Source organism: Pteropus medius, unplaced genomic scaffold (assembly GCF_902729225.1).
Source record: "Pteropus medius unplaced genomic scaffold, Ma_sr-lr_union100, whole genome shotgun sequence".
Lineage (NCBI taxonomy): Eukaryota > Metazoa > Chordata > Mammalia > Chiroptera > Pteropodidae > Pteropus > Pteropus medius.
Window position 1 is genome coordinate 12,047,679 of NW_024344378.1, and position 19,423 is coordinate 12,067,101.

At 43.4% G+C, this 19,423-nt stretch overlaps 1 protein-coding gene across 3 annotated transcripts in view; it reads right to left on the minus strand.

The window, feature by feature from the left end:
* The window catches only part of ACSL5 (acyl-CoA synthetase long chain family member 5), a 41,415-nt gene extending 21,992 nt beyond the window's left edge, over window positions 1-19,423 (minus strand). Inside the window, exons 1-2 of one of the 3 annotated variants that reach the window (XM_039871200.1) lie at window positions 19,272-19,423; window positions 1,998-2,182 (exon numbers count right to left, since the gene is read on the minus strand). In XM_039871200.1, the coding sequence (XP_039727134.1) occupies window positions 1,998-2,153 (156 nt within the window). In that variant the 5' untranslated portion in view covers window positions 2,154-2,182; window positions 19,272-19,423. Of the gene's footprint in view, window positions 1-1,997; window positions 2,183-16,905; window positions 17,290-17,343; window positions 17,449-19,271 lie in introns of those variants that run through there. The other 2 variants (XM_039871202.1, XM_039871199.1) reach the window with 2 other exon arrangements.

Genomic DNA, 19,423 nt, shown 5'->3' on the forward strand with positions numbered 1-19,423 from the left:
GAGGAAGGAGTAGAAGCTAGGGATGAGTGGAAATGTCCGTCGAAACTACAAGATCAGGCTATAACAAGAGATCTGACTTGTCTAGAGCATCAGGGAAGATTTCCATAAAATGTGACATTAATTCAAAATTGTCAAAAATGAAATTCCTTGTCTAGTAAAGGAAGATAGGGTCTTGTCGTCCGTGTTCATAGATGGCCTGAGGAAGAAGAAAGAATAAAAGGTGATTCAGACTCGACATTTGGCGACTGTATAAGAAGAGATGCATTTAACTGAGATGGAACAGGGGGTGAAACAGGCAAGAATACAGAGTGCACACATGGGTATGTGTGTGCGTGTGCGTGTGCGTGTGCGTGTGTGTATGTGTGGAGAAGAAATGCAATAAAGACCCTGGTTGAGCTTGAGGTACTCAAGTGTCACTGAGGTGGACCGGAACTCAGGAAGAGGCCAGAACTAGAAAATCAGATTGGGGTGTCATAGCCTTTTGGGTACATTTTCAAATCATAGGAGAGGAGGGGTTTTCTCAGCTGTGAGGATTTAAAGCAGGGATTGGCAGGCAGACTTTGCTCTGTGGTCACATCTAGTCTGTCACCTGCTTTTACAAAGTTTTATTGTTCATTCATTTACATATTGCCTGGTGGTTTCCCAGCAGAGCTGAGCTGTAACAGAGCCTGTAAGGCTACAAAGCCTTAACTGGCTGGCCTTTACAGAACATTTGCTTTAGAGGAATCAGAGATGATGAGGCTGAAACAGTAGAATGAGGAAAGGAAAGAACCTAAGCGACAAAGAAAGGCCGTCTTAGAATCAGGAAGAAATCTCATTGAACAATATTATGAAAGGCAAAAGAAGAAGTTTCAAGAAAAGAGAAGCCTCAAGTCAAATGAGAGGGAGACTGAAGGAGAAATCATTGAATTTAGAAGTTAGATTATGAGTGTTCCAGAGAAGTTTGGGGAGATGGTAGTAGAAAATGTACAACCTCGGTGGGTCGAAGTTCAGAAAAGGAAATCAACAGACAGGCAGACTAGCCTTCAAGAACTCTGGTGGGAAAAACAATTGGAAGGCATTGGTGGCCTGAAGCAGCAGCAGCAGAGGACAATGTCAGCAGAGAACAAGGGCAGCGAAGGACACACAAACATGCCTGAATGTAAGAGAGGGAGGGAGGAGTGGAAGCAGGAGTGAAAGTTCTGAGCAGAGGAAAGACATTTGTAAAAAGACCAGAAGGGGCTTGGCTTTGCTAAAAAACAGGAATGCTTTTTTCCTCTGAAAAGGGTTGACGATGAAAAATGAAGAGAACAGTCTTGGAGTTTTCTCTTTGCTAAGAGATGTAGGACGCCACGTCATTTGCTGAAAGTCGGGGGATTAACTTCTGCCAGTTTTAAGAAAGACTATTAACTCAAAGCTGGAATTTAACTCAGTAACTTCTTTACTGTTTTCAGACATTGAATTTCTCAATGAAAATATTCTCCTATCTCCAAAGTATTGACTCTATCATCGAGATCGTGGGTTGGCAAATGTTTTCTGTAAATGGCTAGTCAGTGAAAAGCTTAGGCTTTGTGGAACGTGTATGATCTGTCCTTCTTTTTAAATTAAAAGAAATTCTTTTTTACATATCTGTTTTAAAATGTAAAAACCATTCTTAGCATACTAGTCTCTCTCTCTCTCTCTCTCTCTCTCTCTCTCTCTCTCTCTCTCACGCACACACACACACACACACACAGACACACACACGTATACACACATGAATTTTCCCTGAGGGTTGTGATATCCCAACCCCAATCTAGATTCCTGGATCATAAGACCTAGCTGTGGTTTCATTTTTGTTATGAAAGAAAATATGCCATTAACAGAAGTTTAAATTTATAGATTTTCTGTTGATTGCTAACTTAATTGGCTCACCTTCCCACGTTATACCCAATCCCCTTTATAAATCACCACAAAATCTTGAATTATAGTTTGTGTTTGATCAAGGGTGACAAACTAAAAAGGTGTTGCTAAGTTACCTCAATTTCCACTGACTGGTTGTTCAGATCAATATCAGGAAAGACTGGCTGAGGTCTGTTCATCAGCCATAGGAAGATGGCAGCTCCAATGGTCAGGATGCAGATCAGTGCCGGAGTTGAAAGTGGGGAAAACAAGAAGTTAAAGATAAAAAGCATCTTTGTGAATAGCAGCAGGAAATTCAGGCCTTAAAAAAAAAAAAAAAGAAAGGAAGAAGAAGTTGGGAAATAGCGTACCCTTTTTACTCAATAGTTCTGTTACAGAAGGGACACACACACACACACACACACACACACACACACACACACACACACACACACACGCTTCTAATCCTCCGAATAGCAGAGTTGAACTGCCCTAGCACCAGAATTTCTCCCACCGTTTACCTTAGCAATGTCAAAAATAATAGAAGGCGTACCCCTCCCTGCAACACTTGACTCTCCTCCCACAAGGTGGAAAGGATCAAAGGAAACAAGTTAATCATTTCCCAGACGGTTCTGAGAAACGACTGCCCTTTTATTGCTGGCCCACAAAACCTAGAAGCAAACCTTCTGGACCCAACATAAGCTGGTAGTCAGAGAAGGGCACTCCGGAGGCTCCCACCGCTCAGGCAGACCAAGGGTCAGGGAAGACTCTTCCGGCTGGAAGAGGGAACCTCTGTAGAGGTGACATCACAGATTTTAGAAATCGAGTGTTCTGCAGGAAGGACATTGCCTGCTGGCCAGATATGCCTTGCTTAGTGCTTGCTTGCTTGCTTGCTTTCCTTCTTTCTTTCTTTAAATTAAGTTTATTGGGGTAACATTAGTTAATACAATTATATAATTTTCAGGTGTACATTATAATTTGACATCTGTATGTTCTATTGTGTGTTTACCACCCAAAGTCCAGTTTCCTTCAGCTGCCATATATTTGATCCCCTTTACCCACTTCACTCAACCCTCTACCCCCATATATTTGACCCCTTTACCCTGTCTACCTCCCCCCTCCTCCCTGACTCCCTATCCTCTGGTAACCACTAGTCTATAGTCCATGCCCATGAGTCTCTGTTTGTTTGTCCTATTCATTTGTTGTTTTTAGGTTTATATCCGACATATAAGTGATATCATATGATTTTCAACTTTTTCTGTCTGGCTTATTTCGCTTTTTGTACTTTCTTTTTTGAAGTATCAAGCAGGGCTCAGAGGTCAACAGCGTCACAACTTGCTATGTCCGATGTCCTCTCCTCCAGAGAGTCTGGAGGAACCGTCATTACTGGAGGCAGCATTAATCAAGAATGCAGAAAGCGTGCTGGGAAATGGACCTGACACATGGTAGCAGGAGAGCGTTGAAGATTTAGGTCAGGAAGAGATCTCAGGGAAACAAAAGCAACAAAGGCTTTTTCCAATCCAGGTTTTCTTGTAGTTCCCAGCCAAATTCAGCTTCAAACCACTCTGATGGGAGGGGCTCAGTCTTGCCTCACAGCTTTCAGACTTGATCAGGTTAGTAAAAGCAGCAAACGCGAGCATTTGACTGTACTACGGGCATTGGGCTGGGCCGATCACATGGATCTCATTTAATCCAACCGATATCATGAAGCCACATTTTACAGACAAGACTGTAGATGTTCCCCAGGGTAAAGTGACTTATCCAAGTTCACTCACCATTACCATTCCTGCTTCCCCATTAAAATCTACAAACCCACAACTCATTTTTTTCCTCATAGAGACTAGCCACAAGATTAATTTGTCTGGCAACTTACAGGTGATGGCAAAAGTTAAGAATTTGCATTCTCCAAAGTTTACTGCAATGCCCTATGGAACAATAGCTCAGAGATGAGACAACATTCCTACTCCAAATCAAGTGAGCCAAACAAGCTCGACATAGAGTCTTATCAGATCAAGGTCACGTTGTCCTTGCAGCTCTGGGGCAGGTGTCATTAGCTGACATGGGGACTTTTTCTCCATCAAGGAACATGCTTCCTTCTACTCCAACCAAGGCTACAAAACTTAGGGATTCTATGTGGGAGCAGTAACAGTCTCAAGAAACCCTGAGTCACTGTTATCATTTTTCTGCCTCCTGATTGGTTATTACCTGAATTTGGAGTTGTCCCTCTCCATTTTATGGAGGAAAATTGAACTTCCAGAGACTGAGATGACTGTCCCCACCTCCTTGGCTTCTTCCACATTGTGTTTAGGGGAAGAGAAAAGAAACAAACAAAACACAAACGAAGCCCCACAGGTGCTAGGTTACGTAACAATGGGTGCTATTGTGACTACCTGCCAGGATTCTAAGAACCTGGGGATCTGAGGAAACCAGTCTTACCTGACTTGTATTGTGAAGTGGCAATCTAGGAGGTAGAATATGTTCGAGAGTCAGCTGTGCAGTTCATGGTTTTTAGGCCAGCCACCCCAACCCAGGCCTAGAAGGGAAGATCGCAAAACTGACAGACTGGGTAGCAGAATCCTGCTTTGTGCTCACCCATCCTGCCTACCATCAGCCCCTCCCCTCAGCCTGCCACGCTGCTACCAGTCTGATAGTCTTTCGAGCTTTAGAATTCTTCTCTCTGTCCAAGGCCACTGTCAAATTAAGAGATTCTTACCTACGCTCCTCTTTTCAGTTATGAGAACAAATTGTTGCACCAGGGACTTTGCCCTCTTCTTACAGATGATTTATATTTCAACGGGAGACTTTGCTAACAATTCTTTAAAAGAAGATCTAAAGGTGAAATTTATGTTCCGGTGTGGCGCTATGAAGTCGGGGGTGGGAAGGGAGGGTGACTAGCCTGGCAAGTAACATAAAGGGAGAATGGGGAAGTGGGAGAGAGAGAGAGAGAGAGAGAGAGAGACAGAGACAGACAGACAGACAGGAGAGAAAGAGGGGGAGAGAGAAAGTTGGCACTTGCTCTCAAACTTGGCTGACTGTCACCATGTGGTAATGTGAGCCCGGAGTCACCAGATAGTCAGATTTTTTTCTCTCTAGAAAACCTGAAACACTGGATTTTTATGAAACCTCTGTGTTTAACCATTGGCTCGAATAGTAAGTATCTGGTTTGAGATGAACAAAAAACATGTCAGGTTTAATGTGGACCATGGTCTATCAATTATTGAGCACTTTTAGACATACTCCAGTCATATTGTCCACAAATGAGACGAGACTGACCACTTCATTACAGACAAGGAGGTATTTATGAAGGTCAAGGCAATAGTTTCATGAAAACGAAGTCCTTTGCCTGCACTGGATGCAGAAGACACTGAAGGATGTATCTATGTGTCTACCGAAATAGCTTACTCGCTTGGCTATTACTGACCAGGTATCCAATTCAAATAGGAAAGGCACAGAATTTCAGATGATTCCAACCTGCTGCCCCACATTGTTTTTAACTGAGATAACATTCACATAACATAGAATGAACCATTTTAAGTACAATTTAGCGGCATTTAGTATGTTCACAATGTTGTACAAACGTCACCTTTAGTTAATTCCAAAACATTTCCTTCACCCCAAAAAAGGGACCCCTGCCCCCGTCAAGTAACCACTTCCTGTTCTCTCCTTCCCGTGGTCCTGGAAAACTTGAATTTACTTTCTATTTCTATTGATTTAATAATTCTGAATATTTCATATAAGTGGAATCTTATGTGACTTTTTGTGTCTGACTTCTTTCACTTGGCATATTTTCAAAGTTTATCCATGTTACAGTGTATATCAGTTTTTCACTCCTCCTGATGGCTGAATAATATCCCCTTATTGGATAGAATACATTCTGATCGATGTCTGGGTTCTTTCCACCCTTTTGCTATGATAAATAGTGCTATAAACTTTGTATATAAGTTTTGTTTGAATATCTATTTTCAGTTCTTTAGGGTAAATATTTAGGAGTGGAATTGCTGGGTGACATGGTAATTTTACATTTAACTTTTTTGGAGAACCACTAAACTGTTTTCCACAGTGGCTGTACCATTTTGTATTCCAACCAGCAATGTAGATGGTTCCAATTTCTTTCTATTCTCACCAACACTTGCTATTTTTTTTGTTGTTGTTTGACAACAGCCATCCTAATAGGTGTGAAATGGCATCTCTGTGAAATGGCAAATCTTTGATTTGCACTTTCTTAACGACTAGTGATTGAACTTTTTTTCATGTGCTTGTTGACCATTTGCATTTCTTCCATAAAGAAATGTCTATCCTGGTCCTTTGCCCCTTTATAAATTGAGTTGTCTTTTTGTTGTTGAGTTGTAAGAGTTCTTTACATATTCTGGATACTAGACCCTTATCAGATTTATGATTTTCAAATATTTTCTCCATTCTGTTGTCTTTTCACTATCTTGATAGTTTTCATTTTAATGAACAACACAACGCTGTTACGCTACCACTAGAGAGGATTTGTGATGATATCATGAAACCCTCTCAATATTTAATGGGAGAAACCGAGGGCTTGAGACAAAGTGAGCCCTTTGGGTTGTTTTACACCATGACTAGGCTGGGGAGTTCTGATTTTAACATTTAGAATCTGTTAACACTTACATATGTGCTCAAATAAATGAGGGAAAAAGCCACCATCTCTCTCACCGTGTGTCCTGTATCACTCAAATAACAATTATCTTTTGGTCACTTCACAGAACCCCCTGCAAGCAGATGGTGTGATGGCATTTCCTCTTCCTTTCGCTTCACTCCTAGTCGGGAAAGTATGTGGGGTAGAGAGAAGTGCATTAGTGGTAAAGAAAGGAGGAAAGTGAGTTGTGTTATGCTGTACTTGGGAGTTCCCATTCCAGATCATCTACAGATAGCTGAGGAAGCCACAGTACACATCTGAATGGCCGCAAGTGGAAAGCTTCCTCTACTCTCTGATGTGGTCATAAGGACACGCCTCTGCCTCATACCCCAGGATGCCCATTTCTCCTCAGCACTTCCCCTTAATTCACTCCAAGCCCCTCTCTTCCTCTGTGGTATGGGTGGCCATGGCCAAAGTCACTCATTTTCTGTCGTCTAGCATGTTTAATTCCCAAGCTAGCTGAAAGACACCTTCTGCCTTCATACCTGTTTGCAAGCTCCAGGACTAGCCTCTATGTGTAGGTTATGATCACACTATATTCAGCTTTGGGTTTTGCTGCTTTGCGGATTTGGAGCAGCATTTCTTCATTAAGTGTAATTTTCTTTTGGATAAAGTCCTCAAATAGTTCCATCTACCCTAACTTTCCCATTTCAGTCAACCGTAAGTCCATTTTCATCTTAGAGCCTCTGTATTTGCTCTTCTCCTGTCCCCTAGAACACTGTTACCCAGATCTGCAATGTTTGCATATTGCTTATAGGTCAGATTTCACATGTGATTTCCTCAGAGGCTCACTCTGATCACCCTCTTTAATATTGCCCTTTCGCCCTAGTCGCTCCCATGGACTTTGCATTCTCTTCTCCATGACACTGTTCATTATCTGAAATAGTCCTTGTTCCTTATCGTGAATTGCCCCTACTGAAACGATGTTCTAATTGGAACAGAGATTTTCATTCTGTTCATTACTATGTCTCCAATGCCTGTACCATGCCTGGCACAAAGTAAACTTTCAGTGAATGGTCATTGAATAAATGACCAGTTTTCTGGTACAGAATTGTCTGTTTTAAATACTCATAGTTAACCTATTTTCCCTTAGTAAAACTCCCCCACCCCCAAACTCCCAAAACTTAGGTCATCTAAAGCCATTCTGGCCAATCTTGAGATAGGTACTCCCAAATCAATATTTTGGCAAAGTATTGGGTGGGAGATGATGGCCGGTGAAAGGATATATTTCTAACACACATCAAGGACCACTCAGGATCAGTCGACTCCTCCAGGCTTGGAAGAATCTATAGGATAAATGTTATCGAATAAAGTCATCTATAGTGGGAAGTAGGGAGAAAGTCCAGCCTAGAAATAAATAATTCTGTTACCCTAGGTTTCCGGGATTCAAAGGACGATAGATAAATTTTCTTTGCTTTTAGGCCTGAAGAACTAATTATTTTCTATGTAATAAGGAGATATAAATTATAATTGTAAGCTTTTCAAAAAAAAAAATCTGCCTCCTAATAATGGCATACTCATTTGGATTTAATTGGTTTCTTGTTCTCTTGCATGCATGGGCTTATTCTGTGGTGATAGAAAGCTCATTAAAAGGGAGTCCAGAGTCCCCAAGTTCTTACACCTAATTAGTTAACACATTCTTCTATTCTGAGTGAATTACTCTCTCCTAAAGATTATGTCACAAGTTTTCCCAACTCATAATGACTCCAAAGGGGCCTGTGTGTTATTTTAGAGGCTGCATAAGAAAGTTTTACTTTCTTTGTTAGGCTTTAAGTTGTAACTCAGCCTCCATTGTTATTTTTCCTAAATTCTTGCTACTTCCAATTTAGGAGCCCATCTTCTCTGTCTTTAACCTCATAGTCAATATCTCTGGACAAATTCCAAGGTGATGGCAAAAGGTCAATAGGACATTACAAACCAATAGCTTCCTAAGTATCTTTGGATGGATCTGAGAGTCTTTTCCCTAATATGCAATGAATGTGAACCAGATATGCATTCCACTGCAAGATCCTTCATCCAATTTCCTCAGAGCCCTGGAGCTAAGGGATTTTCGACTTTTCTTAACACTAGTTTACTGTGCTGCATCAAATGTAGTTTTCTATTAAGAAATAAAAGATAATGTGATTCAAGACAATGATCCTGTTTCAAAAAACTTAAATAGAGAAAAGCCTGATGTGGAAAAGCATTGGTTCCTAAGGAGAGCAAATCTCAGCTATTCACGCTATTTAAAATGATTCAAAGATCAGAAAGGCCAACATTCAGTTATATCACAAAAATTTGTTGTCATATTTCCCAACTGAAAAACAAAAATAGTTTAGAGGGGAAGCTTAAAAACCCTGTAAGAAAATAAGAAGCAATTAGGAACCATGAAATAATTCTGTAAGGTGGTCAGTTACCAAATTGATAGCCAGAACGTCAATAGCTACCTTATATTTCATGCCAATAACTAATTTGAAAATAATGGAAAAGATTATGTAGTAAAAATACATTCACTAGTGTATGTATAAATAAATGTGCAAAACCTCTATTTAAAAAATGGGGAACAAAAGAGGCTTGAAAAATGGAAGAAATAGTCAAATGGCCCTAACTCCCTAAACGTATCTATACGTTTAATGCAGTCCTAATAAAGACCCACAGGATTTCCTTAGGAATTAAAAAGTTAATTCTAAAGTTTAAAAATAAATAAAACTTACAAAAAGAGTCAGAAAAGGTTTTTTAAAATAACAGGAATTAAGTGGGTAGCAAAGAGGTAAACATAAATTTGCTTACTATAGAGATTTGGAAGTTTTCTATTGATCATAAATAGACAAATCTATGTAACAAAATAATCCTGAAATACTCCCAGTGGATCTATAATAAATTATCATATACCAAATTGCATTTCGAATCAAGATAGATTTTTTTTTTTTTCACCCATAATAAACGTATTGAGACAGCTGGCTAGCCATTCAGAGAGAATACACAAAGCTGATTACTGTCTTACTCCTAAAACGAAAATAAGTTCAAGATGCGTCAAAGGCTTAGTATAAAATAATGAAAACCATAAGAGCCTTTGGGGATAGAAAGGCTTGAGAGATTTTTTTTTTTTTTTTTTTTTTTATAATCTTGGCATGGAGAAGACAAGACTGACACAAACCTAGAGCTATAAATGAAAAACATTGGAAAGTTCAATTACATAAAATTTAAAAAAATATTTGCCCTACAGAAAAGAGACCAAAGACAAAGTCAGAGACAAACTAGGAGAAGTATTAAATACTTATGACAAAGAGCTCAATTCCTCAATAAGCAATGCTTAGGAATCAATAAAAAACAAAATGCAACCCAGTAAAACAAAGGGCAGAGAGAGTTCACAGCAAAACAGATTACTTCAAACCAGAGAAAGGCTTTGCTTATAGTTAAAAAAAAAAAAAAAAAAAGCAAGTTTAAATGAAACGCCTTTTCCCCACCCATAAGATTAGCAATGATGAAACTGTAAAATGCAGTTACTGTGGAAACACAGATGTGGCGGTGCCTCCTGGAGAAGCACTCATCGCCCTCCACCACAGTTTGGGGTGTGTGCTCTTTGCCCTAATGAGTCCATTATTAACGTATCCTGTAGAAAGACATCGGTTCAGTCAAGTGCATCTTATGACTGTGTAAGGTACCAGTGAAGGATGTGGGCTCTGAGTCAGATGACTTGGGTGCAAACTCTGCTTGGTCATCTGGTTTGTGACCTAGAATAGGTAACCTGCTGTGGTTTCTAATCTGTAACAAGGCAATAATATCTGTTTCAGAAGGCTGTCACCATGATTAGAGGGGTTAAGGTACCTATAAAGTACTTAGAACAATGCCTGATGCATAGGCTCAAGTACTGGCTATTCTATTCATCATTAACTCTATAGGCTTGTTTACAATGCCAGAGACTAGGAAAGCCTTCTTTGATAGGAGAGTAATTAAACCAGTTAGAGTACTTCTACCCAGTGGAACTCCTGGCAGGTATGAAAAAGAATAAAGCAGATCTGCATACACTGATATGGAAAGCTCTCTGTGATATAGTACCAAGTAGAAAGACAAAAATTACTTGGACAATATGTATGCGTTGTGTTTCTGAAGGCATAATCCTCATAGGCAAAGATAGATGGAAGAGGGGAAATCACAAATGAATTTTCCAGGAAGGTTTGAGTATTCGCTCATTCAGACAAAGATATTTAAGGGCTTGACTGTGAACTGGGCATCACTGTCGGTGCGGGGGAGACAGCAGCGAAAACCCTGCCCTCATGGGATTGTGTTTCATGAGGGAGTTTGACAACAAGCCTGAAAAATAACTAGATTATATAGTCCTATGGAATAAAAAGTCAGTCCATAATTTTTCATTATGGAGGAGGACTGAGGGCACAGAAGGGGGTGAGTTTTAATTGGGGTGTGAGGGAGGGAGGTTGAAATTGAGTCCTGGGTGTGAAGGTAACACTTGAGGCGTGGGTAGTTGGTTATCATAATCTGAGAAATATGCATGCTTTAAAAAAAAAAAACAAAAAAACCCCACCACCCTAAAGTGTACAACTTCAAATTACCCCACCTCCGACTCAGGCAGCTGTCTTAAAAAGTTCCCCCACCTTGGCCGTGGTATTTCATGTGATTACACCTGAGAATACAGCTCTCCCACCACCTAAGCCACACACAACACATACCCTTTTCCCAGTGCTCATGGTGTGTGCTAAGCTTCTCAGCGGCAGATAAGCCAGTCTGAGCAGCAGCTCTGGGGGCAGAAACATTTTTCATTCATTTCTTTAGCAGATAAGAAACCAGAGCAAAGGTACAGTTTTAGTCATAGGGCCAAAGGGGCCCTGAAAGTGAATCTCTCAACATTTACCTCAAGTTGCTGAGCAGGGAGGAGGCTGGCGTAAGCTCCTGACCTATGAGCCTGCAGATAACTTCCCAGCCCCTCACCAGTGCCTGGGTGCTCAGGCGACCTTACTTCATTCAGCCTTCTGTACCCCACAGGGCCTTGTCAGCAGGTACAGGTTGCTCTCCTCTGCAGGGGGCTCTGAAGCATACACAGCAGGGGATGTCCCCAGGCAGAGGGGAAAGGGCCTCCTTTTTATTTCCACAAAGTCATGCAAGGTAGAGCAAGAAGACAGTATTACCAAAGGAGGTCCCCGTGAAAAGCCCAGAAGGTGGATGAGTAGTCATTTCCACACCATGGAAAGATTCTGTGAGTGTTTAAATTAAAACAAGAAAGTGATATGAAGCTCTCACAGCTCACTCTTCCTAGCCCTAGTGTTAGTTGGCATCCAGCAGTTCTAATTGGTAAGGCAGCTGGTGCAGAGAGCACAAGACCTATGCTTGAACAGGTTCCCTGGCCTGCCAGCAAACACAGCATAAATGGTTAGTGTTTCGATGCTTATCCATTGGTGATACCTTTGCTGCTGAATCACACAGGAAAAGCCACAGGAACCAGAGCTCAAGAAGATTGTGAGAAGTGGAGCAGGATTAGCTCTTTCCTCGGGTTCGGGTCTCAAGGAGGCTTCCTGTGACTCAGGAAACCACTTGGGCTGTGAGTACTTCCGGGCAGAGGCTGCCATAGCTTTCAGATTCTACCGTGTCCAACACAGTGCCAGAGATATAAGCAGGAACCCACCGAGTGCCAGCAAGTCTCCTTCCCCTTTTGTTCACTGTTGGCACAAGTTCAGAGAAAGGCAACCAGGGAAGGGAATCTGTTGAAGAAAATGGGGTGCAGAATTCAGTCCTGCAGTGACACGATGTGCGCCTATACACAGAGGGGGACCGAGCTGGCCGAGTCTTCCTCCACAGTGCCACAGCAGGGGCTTTGTGCCATGGCGAGGGCAATGTGAAGCCACCTGACCAGGATGAGGACGAGGTTCACTCATTCTGCACGCATTTGAGTTTATAATGGGGGACAAAGCTAGTTCCCCAGGCAGTAAACCAATGCTCTGTGGGAGGAATCTGAGCATTAGGAGCATCTGGTGGACTGGAGAAGTATACATGTGGTAAGAGAAGGCTTACTCTCTCCTCTTTAAATTTATGTATAAAGGCAAACAAAGATCTTGGACCTACTATGTGACCAGCACTGTGCCATGTGCAAAGTGACAAAAACGTCGAAGACATAATTTCTGACCTCAGGGGACTGACTTATGGGTCTATTGAACACTAAAAACACTTAGAGAAGGATTCAGCGTGTGGGACACGAGCTAATGAGTTTGAAGAAAGGAAGGCTAGTGTACACAGGAGTAGTGAAGACAGCAGCATGGCGCTCTAGACCCTCAAGAATGTGTGATCCTTGATCCCCTGGCTTTACTGCTGAGAGTTTCATTTCCAGGGTTAGTCAAGAATGATGACCCACCCCAATGGCTAGTAAGACTCCCTGCCCCCGCCCCCCAAGATTTTAGCCAAGGTCACCATCGCCAACCATCTGTTGTCTGTGTATGTCCATCCACTTTTTCCATGGAGAGACCTGTCACCACAGTAGGTTGGATGAACCTCAATGGAAGGGAAGAAGGGGACACCCAGATGTGGGGTGAGAGGCAGTATGACTACAGGCACTAAAGCAGGACAAGCGGGACATTTGGGGAAGGAAATGGTGAAGAAGTGTTTCTGGTGGAGGAAGAGGATCCATCTTTAGTTGAAAGGGGGAAAAAATGGAAAAAAGCCTTCAAGAAGTCTGAATGAAATAGTGTCTGGGGCCTGGTGTAGACACAACACCACTGGAGTCCTTTCATTTCACAAACACCAGAGCACCTTGGGGGGCCAGGCCTTGGCCAGGTGAGCTGAGTGGTATTTAACAGGAAAGCCCTCATTAGGTCAAATAACTCAGTCCATGAAGACAGCATTGGCTAGCCATTGAGCCACTCATAGACAGGCTGGTGACAGGCAGTGACAGATCCAACTGGATCACAGATCAACAGAGTCAACCTTGATCTACTGCTATGCTTCCAAGAAATCACAGTTCAGCAGCACTCCCCAAACCTTCCTAAGCCTGTTGCTGACCAAGTGAATTATCAGAGGACCGAGGTCAGGAATACCAGTATCAGAAGTTCACTGGATTTGATAAGAGTGCCTGTAGAAAGATAGGCTGGACAAAGTGCCAGGTCCCAGTCATCCATGCGAGGATAGACAGGGTGATGCAAGAGGGTGAGGAAGAGTCATCCCCACCTGGGCTATCTGCAGAATCAGCTCTTGCATTACTTGGTTCAGCAATGGTCAGGGGTCACCAGATTCGAATTGCCAACAAAAAACTTTATTGCCAATTCTATCATTTCTAAGGGCAAACTTTCAAGGCCATTTCCTTTCCAAGTACCAGAGCAACAGACTAGCACTTACTAGATGTGTGAGCCAGGGGACACTTACTTAGTGTCGCTGAGCATGTTTCCCTCAATTGCACATAAGAGGAGGCAGGAGATAATCCCTGCTTCAAAGACACACTGTGGGTGGACCTTCTGGTACATGGGGGTACAGGAGAGGTCCTCAGCAGACTAGCTCCCTTTCTTCTCTTCTACTTACCTCAATGTCTAAGTCTTTGTCAATATCAGATGTTCTATTTTGAGATGTTCCAAATGAGAAGAGGTGATCATGGTCTTCATACCATAACTGCCCTTCAACTTACATGCAAAGGTCTTCACAACTTCTCTTTCTTATTTAAACAGAGGATTTCTAGTCGGGGAGGACATGGCACACCTCTGAGCTCTGGCCTAGCCATCTCCCCCAGCCTCCCCTGCCACTCCTGTCACGGGCCCCTCACAACCTCATAACTCTTGCAATAGAATGACACATGGAAACCCAGAGATCTACTACCAACTTCCCCGAGGAGTGATGGTACCACGGCCTGGCCAGAGCAGTACGAGGGCCGCCTGACCTTCCAAAACTCATGCATTTATTCAAACAACATGAATTAAGAGCCTGGAAGATATCAGGCCCTGTACCAGGAGGAAGAGTGAGTGACAAGACTCCATGCGTGACCTCAGGACGTAGAGCCCCATGGGGGAGAAACAGACCCAGAACAGTTTACAGAAGAGTGTGACAAAAGCAATGATGGCCGAACTCCGGGCTGCTGGGGACATGGCACCCTTGCAGGATGCTGCCGGGATGCTGCACAAAAGTCACTTCAGGCCGCACCCCAAAGGATGGTCAGTGCTTCTGCTGGCCAGGCCTCTTAGAAGGACAGGAGCAGAAACTTCATTCCTGGTTTCTAAAATATCATCAAATCCTGTCTAGACGTGGGAGGATTTCTTTGTTTGAGGTGCAATTCACGTAACACGAAATTAACCATTTTACAGCGAACGATTCAGTGGCACTTGGTCCATCCACGGCGTTGTGCAACCACTACTTCCATCGCGCTCCTAAGCTCTTCCCTCCCCCAGAGGAAGCCCTGACCCATGAAGCAGTGAGGGCGACACCCCATTCCCCTTCCTTCCCAGTCCCTGGCAACTATCAGTCTACTTTGTCTCTATGGATTTGAAGGGGGAGGATTTTCACGGGAGAATTTCTCTCAGCTTCGAATTTGCTGGCCCATGCACCCAACTATTCATTGGAAATGGAACTCGATGAGTCAGAGTTCGATCTCTTCATACTGTGTCCAGTTTCTTTATTTCTAAGCCTTGGTTTCCCCATCTATGAAACAAAGTACCTACCTCACAGAACTGTTTTGAATATCAAAAGAGAAAAGCCCCATAAAACAGTAAGCACAGAGCTGCCTCATAGAGAATATTTAATGAACAGTAGCTGTAATATTTGCTGTTCTATAAAAATGTCAACCTGAAAAATATCTAATAAACATGTGAACTCTATATCTGCATCATACATGAAAATCTTTTTACAAATGAAATTTTCTAGGAAATCTGAAGAAAGGCTAATTCTACACATAAATGGATGGAGCATGTTTTTAGCATCACACTGACTGTAGCTTCAGTCCCAGTTTGACAGTTGGCTGCTTTGTGATCTCGGGAAAATTGCTTTACCTCTCTGAGCCTATTCTCTCAACCACAAAATGGTGAAACCATCCAACTCATAAGGTTGTCTTAATCAAATATAAATGTACCTACTAATGACCTGGTGCTTAACTGGCTTCATCTTCCCTCTCTCCACCCATTCCCCAGCCCTCTCTCCTTCCCTGACCCCCACACTCCCTGTAGAATCTATGGCCCTTACTGTATATTTAGCAATTAGGCCCTAAACAATACATGGGTTTTTTGTTTGTTTGTTTGTTTGTTTGTTTTTTTGGTAGATATCTTTGTCCTCAAAGAGTTAGAATACAACCTGAGAGAGAAGACCATTTTAGGTCAGAACCTAGCCAAATACTTGGCTGAAACATTCTCTTTGGTCTGGATACTGTTTGTAAATAGATAGATAGACAGACAGACAGACAGATAGAAAGAAAGAAAGAAATGTGTTTTTCTGGGATACCCCTGCCTTACATTTTGCCAGAGTCCCCACCACCTACATATTTTTATATATACCATCTACTTTACATAGCTCTGTTATCTGCCTGTTCTATGAGCTTTTGTGACTCTTATTTTATTTAGGATTTGTTCCTTTTATTGTACTCAGCACACAGTGATGCTTGCAAAATTTTATACCATGTCTTCCAAGTTTATTCTATGCTCAAGCTCATACTTGTTAATTAGAGGGAAACAGCAGAGAGTAAGTCCTGTGCTGGAATACAGAGTCAGGGATATCAAGCAAAAGCGATTATTCTATTTTTTTTTTCCTAACTAAACCAATCTTATTTTAAAATGAAGCTGGATTAAATTTAGTCTCGTCTCATTTTATTATTTTTAAAGACTGCCTCTGTTAGAGACGACCAATCACCTACATGTCGAATCTATAGATTCAGTCCCACTGTTCAAACCACGAGAAAGGGTGTTGTCCGCAGAAGCTGGCAAGTCCCGGTGGAGTCCCTTCCCAACGCTCACTCCTTGAATGTCCCTGAAGTTCACCTTAAATTCAACCTGTGGCTCCAGCCCTTGAAACAGAGCCAACTTCACCACAACCCATCTCACCAGTTATTCCATTCATCAGCTCTTACCCCAGGAAGGAGTCAAAGTCCACCGTGAAAACTAAGGGGTCCCCCAGCCGTCAAGGAAGCAGTGGCAGATGCCGGAGCCCAGAAAAACAAGTCTCAGTTGTGGTTCACCTCCCCCAAGAGAGGCAGGAGAAAGAAAATGTGATCTGTGCCTCACATTCCTCCTTGTATTCACCCCTCCTGAAAAGGAGGCTTTAAAGATGTACCTTAGACACCTGGCAGAGAAAGCGCTGACACGTGCTTGGGACACAGCAAACTCTAGATTCGCGGAAGCTGGGGCTCAGCGTACCCACTTGGCCTCTGCCCCGTGCTCACAAGAGCCCTGGTGAAATGCCGCCCTGCCCTGCCCTCTACCTGGTCCCCTTACCCTGTGAGGGGGGCCGCATCTCTTGGTGTTTCCAGCAAATGGGGCTTCCTGGCTCCGAGTTCTTCCTGGCACACGAGTCCCTGTTCTTCCTCCTCACCCCTGTTTTCTCCAGGGACAGGATGGCTTCAGAACATTCATGCAGGCAGATGGCCACAGCTCAGAGCACCCCGTCTGCCCTGTCCGGAGTCAGGCCGTGGCCGGGCTTCCTAACGTGCTCGGGGACTTCACTTCCTGGTTTTTCTTTCACAACTGAAAGTGGAAGTATCTGACCAGGAGGAAGAAAGCTGCCAAAACTACCCTGGCTGGTTTGCAAACACTTTAACCCCAGCCCCTAAGGGCTGAAACAACAGCCATACACTTCACCCTTTTCCCCTTTAACTGTCTCCAAACAAAGAAAAACAAACGAATAAATGACAGGAGGTGTCCCCCCCAGACTACCAGTGTCAGAGAAGTGGCTCTGCTCCCGCGCTCGAATCCCAGGACAGGAAGGTCCAGCCAGAGGCACTTCAGCCCTCACATTCCTCCCGAGACCCCTGGAGCACCCGGAGGACGGCCCAGCCCCTCACCCTGTCACCCCGTCTCCAATCCCCGGCATACCTGCCTCAGTCCCGGAAGTTCTGATAAAGCCAACAAAACAATCAGGTCAGGAAAGGCAGAGACAGGGAGGGGACAGGAGAGTCTTTTTTCTTTTCCTCTGACAACCGAGCTCATCCTTTTCATATCTCAGACTTTAAATGAAAAAATACATTTGGCTGCTTCCCTCACCTCCCAAATTGAAACTGGGGAAATTTTAAATCCTAACACTACACGAGCCATCAGCTGTCACATTGACCCCACATCTTTTAGCTTCTGGAAAACTCCACTGCACGCGCACAAGACAATGACAGTAGAAAAAGCAAATAAATTCTTATTATTTTAAAAGAATTTTGAACGTGCGGAGCCCCCGAAAGGGTCGTGAGGATTGGTCTACACGCTATCAGGACCTGGAGTAGTCTCATGGGATTCACCTAAGGCTGTGGCTGTCCTTAGATTTGGAAGCAGAAATAAAAAGTTCTGCCCTTTCCCGCCCCACACCCCTCCCTAGGATCCCACTGACACCCCAGCCTTAAGCAGCACTTTCCCCAGCCGGCCCTTTACTAGAGCTAGATCAGAATTCCTTCTCTCTACAGAGAGGAGGGCTTAAAAGAGTCCAACTAAAAAGGCCAGGGTGAGCTGTGCCACAATCTTGGAGAAAATGGGCTGGTCCCTTGGCCTCATGGGAGCCCACTTCAGACATGGGAGAAAGATGAAACGCAGAAAGGTGAGGGTAGTGCCCCTGCCTTTCCATCCTCTGGGGCATCTCATGGTTGGAGGTGCATTTGGCTTTGCTTAATTTCAGCAGCTCGTCTCCCCAAGAGGAAGCTTCCTCCAGCAGAGAGCAGAGGATGTCAGAATGAGCGACAAGTCTCAGCCACTCTAATGCCACCAGGCTCTTCCCCGGGGTGCTGCCTTCTTTTACCAACCGCATGAAAAGCTCAGGGCCAGGAGAAGAGAAGCCTTTCTTTTTTTTTCACTGATTTCCTCCAGGACTAAATGCTCAAATTCAGAAGATTCTGGGACCTTCTAAAGTTCTAGCAGACTTGTATTCCTATCCAATCCTATGTGCACATGAATGACAGACCCAAGACTTGAGAGAATAATGGAAGATTTGGCAACACACAAGAATTCTGCATCATGCAACAGCCTGTTGTAAAAGATAGATTAGGAATTGAATCCTTGCCATGCCACCTCTTAGTTAGGGAGCCCAGACCATTCTGCTGAAGCCCGGAGAGACATTATTTATTTGTGGAGAGACACCAGCTACCTTACAGGAGGTAGTGAGCCCCTAAAATAACTCATGCCGCACACCTAGTAGAGACCCCAGCTCCTAGTAGAGTGTCTGCTAAGATCTCCCTTCCCCTCATCTTTCTACATGGGAATAGCTACCTCTTACAGCTGACGAACGCCCTTTCTAACCGTACTGATACAGAAATCTCTGAATGGAAGATGAAGGAGTCCCACATCTTGGCTTTGTCTATAACCCTGAAAGGTTTTAAGTCTGTTTTGGTCACATTTAGTAAAATTAACAACTTTCTCTTCCCAGTCTATCCCCCGTCAGCATTCAGAGTGTTCGGATGTCTCCACCGGTTTCCAACTGATTTTCTGTTTTCCTTTGGCTCCCATGTATGTCAGCTGAGATTACGACTCAACCAAATATAATTTCATGTTGTGAAAGAGACTCAGGCTAAGAATATATACATGTCCCACCTTCCTCCCTGCAACCACTGCCACCTCAGCTCTCCCATACATATGTAAACTCTAGAGCAGGCAGCCTTATTGCAGCTTACCTTGTAAGAATACTCTCACTTCCTGGGCGCTGGAAGGGCAGCCCGCACAGCTGGCTGCACTGGCTCAGCACCAGTCAGGCACCTCTCCCTTTTCCACAGCTCCTGGGGTGGGGCCAAACCTGAAGCCAATGTGTACTGTCCTGAGCGTGGCC